At 46.4% G+C, this 9011-nt stretch overlaps 1 protein-coding gene across 1 annotated transcript; it reads left to right on the top strand.

Moving 5' to 3' along the window:
- The first annotated feature begins 1378 nt into the window (after positions 1-1378).
- Positions 1379-8837, top strand: si:dkey-14o18.2 (neuronal pentraxin-1). Its single transcript, XM_068711510.1, has 7 exons — positions 1379-1394; positions 1765-2390; positions 4996-5233; positions 5495-5869; positions 6590-6849; positions 8361-8540; positions 8628-8837. The coding sequence occupies exons 1-7, from the start codon at positions 1379-1381 to the stop codon at positions 8835-8837; spliced, it is 1905 nt and encodes a 634-aa protein (XP_068567611.1).
- The last annotated feature ends 174 nt before the right edge of the window (positions 8838-9011 follow it).

Raw genomic sequence — 9011 nt, 5'->3', positions numbered from 1 at the left:
TGTTATTCTAATTTACGCTTTGTAACATTACTACGTCAATACTTGTTTTAGTTGTGCAAAACTTCATCTCAGTGAGTCCGTCACTTGCCGTAAATCGGTTTAGTTTATGCAGAAGTTAGCTATCTATAACGGTTACAATGGCAACGGTACACATAAAAATGGCTGCCGCTCTGACCATCCTGCTACTTGAAAGGGAATGTCTGTTCTACTCCTGTTACATACAGAAGTGCAAGTGTTTTCAATCCTTCTAACGTTACTCTTGGAGTAAGTCTATTTCTCAAAATGTCAAACTATTGATTTAACTCTGAACATAGACATACAAAGTTTGCACATATAACCAACGCTGTCTTTTTTCCAAGAAGAACGGTGTCACGGAGAGTGCAGTGCCTGAGACTCAGCGGTTTGAACTGGTGATGTAGATAAGGAGCTTAGAAGGAACAGCGTCTTGTGTGTTCAACTTGGCTTTTGCATTTTTCTCTCTGGCTGACCCAACAAGCATTTGGAAGACTCGCCACATGCTGCCACATCTGTTCCCCTCACAAATGTATGCAACAAGCAACCAACAGCAAAAATTGAATACGTAGAATATGTTTCTACAGTTTCCGCTGACACGTTTATACCAGTTTATGCTGCGTGTATTCAGGAAACTTTCATCAATTAGCCATCCCTGAACTTGTACCGTAGTCTGCTAGCTCAGTGCTGGCAGGAAATGCTGACGGACTGAAGGAGCGATTTAATAATCTCAGATGAATTGTTTATGATGCTGATCACCTTTCACGTATGCATTCTCTTCCTGTTGGCTATTAAAACTATTACATCTATTAAATTCAGTTGTGACCCAGTTTCCCTTTGTTTAAATCGCATTCTGTCCATTCACTTTTTGACATCTTGACATTTATTCATCTGACTTGGCCAATTTTTGCTTTGTTGTTCTAATATTACAATGTAATATTCATGCTTCAAACTGGAACATACACTCAACAAATCAATATTATTGATTTATTGGTTTATTTGGTAGGGACAGTCCACATTAATAAAACATTCCTGTAAATGTGAGTTAGCCAAGAGGCTATTTTTCATCTGTAGTACCAGGACTTTTTAAGATAAAGTTATTCAAAAGTTCCAGTTCGTCATTTATTATCCATTCTATCTCCGTTTCGCTTGACTTGTTTTCTTGATATCTCTGCTGTCCTACAGGTAAGAGCGCACTGGGATCAGATGGGCGGTTAGAAGCCAAAGTTAAAAGGATTACTCTTGGCTGTCGAACACAGGAGGTACTTGGAGCCAAAAGAGATCACTTGGCTGGCGGCGGCCCAACACCTCCTCCCGGAGACAGCAGGACCTATCAAGCCCAGCTCTCACGGCTTGTTAACTAGCCATGGAGCCGAGAAATCGTGGGTGATACCGCACGGTTGTCTCAAAGGCAAACAGCTGAACAGCTGCCTTTGAGTTGGCGCCGCCAAAGGAATTAATGCTGTCTGGGAGGAGATTTCATCTGTGATTTCGCTGTTGACATGTGTTGCACCACTACGTCTCGATCCAACGCGTATGACCTCCATTCATGGTGTTCGTCACAACAAAGCTAAGGCCCGGGAGGACGTTGGTCATTTGTCGAGGAATAACTTGGACTCAGGCCAAATATGGCCAGAGACGTCAGTCCTCTGTCTGCAAGACACCAGCAATGGGATGGAGCCTCTCTGGGGTTTGTCCTCCCCTTCTTCCCCCTACGTTCTCTAATTCTTTATTACTTCTTGTCATGTGCAGCATCAGCAACAGGAAGTCTGCCGGGCATTGAATATGACTATGGCAGTAGCCCCAAATTTGTCTGCACCCCAATTCCCCCAGAAGCGGACCCCAGCTGCTACTCCCCGCCCAGTGTGCCTCATGGGCCGAGCAGCAACGGCCACACAAATGGTCACAACGGCAGCATCCGGCGAGGCGTGATGTCCGACGAGGCCAAAGCCACCATCTTGCACCTGCGCGAGAGCCTCGTGAGGCAAAAGGAGACCATCCTGGACCAGCGGGAGACCATCAGGGAGCTGACCGCCAAACTCACCTTGTGCGAGGGCTTCGGTGGTCACCATGGCACCGATCACCACGACAACCACCACGAAAACCATCATGATACTCACCACGACACCCATCATGACAATCATCACGACGGGCACCCCGATGATCACCGCGGGCATCACGGCGGCCACCATACGCCATCGTCATCGCACCACGGGCCTTCGTCGTATCACGGCAGCGACCACCACTACTCCCATGGCGGCCACAGGTCGGACCCCCACCCAAGGAAGGGCTCGTCATATGGAAAACACAGCTCCTTCTCCCCCGAACAGACGGGCAAAACACTGCAGACACTGAAGGAAAGGCTGGAGAACTTGCAGGTGAGTGCAAAGATCTGCAACGTATGCTCAGGGATAAGGCTTTTTTTTTTGTTACCAGTGGGGATAATACGTGTTTTTCACTGGATTGTATGGGGATGACAAACTACAATATGCATCTATAAGACGTTGTGGAGTAGAAGTATATAACTACATAAAATGGAAATATTCAAGTTTCAAGCAGTTGAGAATATGTACGTAGTTACATTCTACCATTACGAGCGTCTGCTTTATTATCCCTATGACAACGTCTTTGTCTTGCCACACAATAGGGAGTTGGAGCTCCACCTTAATGGTAGCTTGTACAGCTTGACCTGCAGGGTTGAATTTCTGGCTCGTAGCTTCAGCCATTAAAGAATTCAAGTAATGGGCAAACAACAAACACTGCATTTTGTCTTCCAGCCACAGGGATGTACAAAGGCAAAAACTCAAGTAATGGACCACAGAGAGAGTTGAAGCAGGTAGAAAGTTCAGAGAGTATGTAGGCCATAAGTAAACATTAGGTCTGCAGCTTCTACAGAAGCAGCAACATTTTCTAAAGAATTAAATCCATGAGTTTCTTCTCCTAACTATACAAAAAACGCTGCTGGGCAAACAATTCACTTTGCGGTCTCCTATCTAAATATATTCATGTGGCTGTAATTAAAGCTGCGAAGTTTCAGGTGAAAAGGGTAAACATTCCGTAAGAGCTCCTGAAGGAGGTGCTCTCTCCTCCTGCCCCACATAAACATTTTGAGATGCTTAGTAATGCGCCTGCAAGGAGCAGCTGAACAGTCTGCGGAGGCGGAAGCCTATCAAGGGTTTGACTTAATTGGGGTCATATCCTGCGTCATTCAGGGTCACGAGCTCAGCCTCTGAATCCGCTGCCGGTGCTGTCCACTGCCAAAATACTGTAAGAAGGATGTTTCATTAAGACATGGTCACCCATAGATTACTGTTTGTGTTCACTGCACTAAAAGGGGATTTTTTTAAAAGGTGACTTTTGGTGAAATATGTAGTTTTGAAGTATTTTAAGTAGCATCCCAAAGTCTGAGCCTCCATCTCTCTGCTGGATATCAGTGTCTCAAACAGGAAGCTGCTCTAAATTGTATCAGCCTTCACCCCTGTGTCCAACCTTCACATGTTGGAGTGAGACCAAGGAGGAAGAGGAGAAGGTACTATAGCCCCTCTGAGAAATTGTTATCTGTACCTTCATTTACTGTGTATTCTTCCTGGTTAATCGCATCAGGAATTAAGGATCTGTTTCCTCTGTTGAAACCAGGCCAAGTGAGTCAACTTTGTGTCCTTTTAAAAGGGTCAAAAAGGTTTTGAACCACTGATCCAGACGTTCAGAAACCTTTCACTTTTTAACCTAAATCTATTTCAGCGTGAGCACAATAAAGCACTACATCAGTGCTCACTTGGGAACTTTAGTAGCTTCTGTCATTGCTCTCTCTGAAAGTGTGTCTGTGTGTGTGAACATCGCACAGGAACACATTCTCTAAATTGTGTTTCAGCACCTGAAACAAGCCACACGTGTAGTTCTGCTGTCCCGCTTGTGTGACAGCATTTAATGATGCTGGTGTCACATTGCGAGACTAAGACCCTTCCGCCCGCCGGCCTGTGAAAGCCTTGATCTCAGCGCAGGTGGTCTCAGGTCGAGTTCAGGGAAAGTGTTGCCAGAAATCCCCTCCATCTCCCTCCTAGGTGTGAGACAAAACAGAAGCACATAGCAGGTATTTACCTTCCGTCACTGCGTCCTCTAACAGGATGTCTACACCACCAGGCTCTGGCCACGCGCCGAAGGGCGCTAGCAAGCCTCACCTTCAATTAGCTTCATCCTCCCTGACGAGGCTATTAATCATGGCGTGCGCTGGCAGGGAACAAAGCCGGATTTGCTGGTGAGGAAGACGAGGATGAGCAAGGGAGAGGAGGGAGGGGTGGAAACTATTCCCTTGCAACTTTAGATGTCATTCCACAATTAGTGTTTATTCACTAATAAATTAAAAACACTGAATTTACTGCCAATAACTTCTGGCTCTTTAGTGATTTTTAAATTGAGTCATTTCTTTAAGCTCAAAACTTTTGACACTTCTTGAAGCAAAGAAGTTAATTCTTGACCCTGAAAAATGTAACAAAACTATCTCATCTCACGGTCCACGTACTGTTTTTTCTGTTTCCCAGATCTTCATCAGCAAATTGAGTTTGCTCACTTCAAACTCAGTTTCAAATATTACTGTTAATGTCATGTTAGTCTACTGAAAACACTGTTTTACCTTTTTGTAGAGCTGCACACTTTACAAGCTATTTATTCATCAGTTTTGTAATAAATAACCCATCTGAAAGGTGTTACATTATTAGTAAAAATGTAATTTCAATTCAAGTTAGGACAGTTATTACATTATTGGGTATTATTACATGTCCGATAAGATTAAATGCAAAGTTTATTACATTTTTGGGTAAATTCTTACATTATTGTTGCCAAATAAAAATATATGCTAAACAAATATATGCTTTGAGTCTTTACCTTGTTGGACTGGTAGATATGTAGACTTCTAAAGCCATGTTTTGTTGTGTAACAGGGCAGAGTTGGTTCCTCTTTGGTGACTGATGTGTTTGATCCATTCAGGCCAGGAACTCGTCCAGCTCGTACTCCAGCTCCCTGAGAGAACTCCTCCAGCGGAAGATCACCGCCTTGGAGGAGCAGCTGCACAGCTACTACCAAGATCACCGTGACGATCACCACGACGATCACCACGACGACCACCATGGCAGCAGCAGCAGCAGCAGCCACCCCGACGATCACCACGACGATCACCACGATGACCACCGCGGCACCGGCCACCACGATGACCACCACGACGACCACCGCGGCACCGGTCACCACGACGACCACCGCGGCACCGGTCACCGCGACGGCCACTACGACGACCACCGTGGTGGATCTGGTCGCCGTGACGACCATCACGACGACCACCGTGGCACCGGTCACCACGACGACCACCACGACAGCTATCACGGCAATCACCACGGCAGCCAAAGAAACAGCCACCGCAGCGGCGGTCACCACAGCCGCTATCACGACCACAGCTACGACTGGCACCACAGCCGGCAGCGCGGTCACCACGGCAACCATCAGAGCCCCCACCACGATGACCACCACAATGACCACCACGGTTACCATGACGATCACCACGATGACCACCACGACGATCACCACGACGATCACCACGACTATCACCACGGACCCGGATACCACGACGACCATCACGACGATCACCACGGACCTGGACACCACGACGATCACCACGGACCTGGACACCATAATGACCATCATGATGACCACCACGACAGCCTCCACGATGATCGCCATGGCAACGACCACCACGACAGCCGCCACGGTAGCGATCACAGCCCACGGCGGTCGCCTTTCGGCAGCAAAGAGACGAGTCTGCGAGGCGCCGCTCACGGCAAGCTGGAAACGGTGCTCGGCCAACTGCACCATGGCAACACTGACCACGGTACGCACGCACACACACACACACACACACACACACACACACACACACACACAACGTTAGAGGACCGTGACATTATGCATATGTTGCCAGTGGTAATTGGTGGCCAACTGGTTAATTAGGAACCCATTAACAGGCATGCAGGCCATACAAAAGATTCCAAATTTGCTTCCAAGCAAATGTTGTGATGGGATGTCTCGCCTTGCTGGAAGAGACTGCTGCCTAATAAACAACTGTTTTCTCTGTGACACAAACATATTTCCATAAACATTATAGAGGAGTGGGGTTGGGCCTAAAAAAGGTACGAAAACTAAGTACAACGTAGGCAAGGCAATTTTATTAAAGGAGCACTATTCAGACACAGGGCAATTCAAAGTGCTTTACTGAGGCATGGAAATATGCTATCATAAGACAATGAAACGAAAACAGAAAGCCACAACAACCAACGTAGCATTACAAAAAAGTACAGAAAACAAGTCACAAGCTTCTCTACCGTGACTTCATGATAACTCAACACAGGTCTCGAGGATGAAAGTCCTGTATGTGTTCCTGTGCGTGTTTGACCCTTCCACCCACCATGGGGCCTTTGTACTATGTCATCACACGCCAAGGAGCGTGACAAAGAGTCGTTATTAGACCCCAATTATAAACCAACTGCTGACAAAAGAACAGTACCAATGAATGACCTGAACCTAAATTCCTCACTCTCCGTCTCACCAGGAAAGAAGCTAAAGACTCCCAGCGCTTTCCTGCTCGACTTCCCCATGAAGACCAACTACATGTACGCCAGGATGAAGCGGTCGCCGCTCAACGAGATCTTCGCCCTGACCATCTGCCTGTGGCTGAAGGCTGGAGCAGGTCCTGGCCTCGGCACTCCCTTCTCCTACGCCGTACCCGGACAAGCCAATGAGCTGGTGCTCATCGAATGGGGCAGCAACCCCATGGAGCTGTTAATCAGCGACAAGGTAAATAACCAATAACCAAGTGTTTTGCTATGTCGAGAAACCCAGATTCGAACATTAAATCTCTTCGTTGAAGCTTTTACCAATGAAATTTGAAACATTTTTGTGGTGGTCCCCGCTGATTGTCATCCCGGAAACACTGGTGCTACTGCATATTAAAAGATTACAGACTCAGAACCCTGTATGAAGTTCTTATGGAGGGATTTCCCCGTCAAGCTGCTTTAGGTGACTAGAACCGGTAGGTAACACTGTAGTTCTCACACGTCCATGCCCAAGAGTGTTGCTAATCTAGCACACAGTGAGGTGTGATAGTCACAGCTCAGACTGACAGGACAGCATCACCTCACCAGTGGAGGTCAGAGAAGAAGAGGACAGTGACTTCTTTTGAGGACATGGCTTCTTTTCCAGAGTAACAACACCCTTTCGCACTGAATATGCTGTATATCAAAGAGTTAGCTACGACATCGCAACAGAGCCTGTGCATGTAGCTAGGTGCTACAGTAGCTAACGCAACAATTGGTCAGATTGGGCAGCTTGTGTCTTCTCCTAAAAGTATTCTGAAGATGATATTTGTGAAGACAACTAGTAAAGCAGCGTATAATCATACAACAATCCGTATGATATCTTTCTGTGCATTCTCCTATGAATGTCCAGAAACACAAGCGATCAGTGCGCCTGCTGGCAACAAAACTACTTGGTTCGGTTTAGGAAAAGATGTGCTTTGCTATGTTGTGTTTTGTTAAGGGTGTTTGTTATGCTACTTGGGCGAGTGGTTTTAGTTAGGTACGAAAGTTACGTAACACAAGAATAAGTCATTGGACATGAAGTACATGAACAGCACCTTGTCACTCCATATCTTTCATAATAAGTAAATGAAAAAATGTAAACACAGTTATTGTGGGGAATAACAATGTCCTACAACACATTAGTCTAGTGTTTTATATTATGTTATATTGTTATTGTATTTCTTATTTTCATGAAAATTGTGGACATCTCCTTTTGAATGACACTTTCTGATTTAATGACGTACCCTTCTAATCTTTCATTCTCTGAAAAGCTGATGCCTTGCTTCCTTGCCCCGGTGCTGAGAGCAGGGAGCTTAACAAACAAATCAACGAAGCAATTAATCTGATTATCCTAATTGATTGGCCTAATTGTCTGTAGGAGTGACATTAAACAGGAGAGATAAACTGCCATGTTTGCTTTCTTTCTCGTCACCGTCACACTTGGCAGTCCTCAAACCGATCGATGACACAGAATGCAGATTAATCTCAGGCTCTAATTCATTTTAAGTGAGTGGAGTGGAGATTGTCATATTGGACTAATCCACCTTCCCTACAGTTGTGAGCACTTTCATGCAAAGGCTGTTTAAATCCTTTATCCAAAAGAGTCTTGTATGGAGAATTTGTTTCCACGATGTTACGGTGATGCTTGGTAAAGACTCCTCCAGAAGAAAGACGGAGAACATTCCCTGTCTTCATCTTTTAATGGTATGTCTGTCTCTCTCTTTATAGGCGGTTACATTGCCGATAACCATGACCGATGGGAAGTGGCATCACATGTGCATGACGTGGACGACACGCGACGGTGTCTGGGAGGCCTACCAGGACGGGGTGAAGAAAGGCTCGGGGCAAAACCTGTCAGCGTGGCGCCCCATTAAACCAGGAGGGAGCTTCATCCTGGGCCAGGAGCAGGTAAGACCTCGAGAAAAGAGTTGCCATGCACAGATATTATAGAAAGTAAAAACTTGATTTTGACCTTTTCTCCATTGGTCCTCTCAGGACACGATGGGAGGCCGCTTCGACGTCACCCAGTCCTTCATGGGAGAGTTGTCTGATCTCCAGTTCTGGTCCAGGGTCCTGACGGCCAACGAGATCAACAGCCAGGCGACCTGCGGAGGCCACCTCATCGGCGATGTCATGTCCTGGTCCGAGGAGTCGGTGGAGCTCCACGGGGGGCTCACGGAGGTCCCCTTTGACCCCTGCCACTAAGGACTCGACACTGGACCACGGCACCCAGAGACGTAGCATCATCATGCCCCAATTTTCAATGCCGCTGTCAGAAAATAGTTGGAGAGTGGGATATTGTGTCATGGATCAAAGATGGGGGGGGATGATTTATTTCATTGCTTGCTCTGGTTGCAAGCTCAGCCGTGGGCAACAGGT

This window comes from Cebidichthys violaceus, unplaced genomic scaffold (assembly GCF_023349555.1).
Source record: "Cebidichthys violaceus isolate CVI_PGR_0920_01 unplaced genomic scaffold, fCebVio1.0.p SCAF_16, whole genome shotgun sequence".
NCBI lineage: Eukaryota > Metazoa > Chordata > Actinopteri > Perciformes > Stichaeidae > Cebidichthys > Cebidichthys violaceus.
Note: the sequence above shows the minus strand (reverse complement) of the source record. Positions and strands in the feature narration are given on the sequence as shown.

What these genes read in the sequence shown, in the direction of transcription:
- si:dkey-14o18.2 (XM_068711510.1), top strand. An exon ending in CGATGACCACCACGACGACC is followed by an intron (nt 5,234 to 5,494) that starts ACCGCGGCACCG and finishes GCGGTCACCACG; the next exon opens with GCAACCATCAGAGCCCCCAC. An exon ending in AGCTGTTAATCAGCGACAAG is followed by an intron (nt 6,850 to 8,360) that starts GTAAATAACCAA and finishes CTCTCTTTATAG; the next exon opens with GCGGTTACATTGCCGATAAC.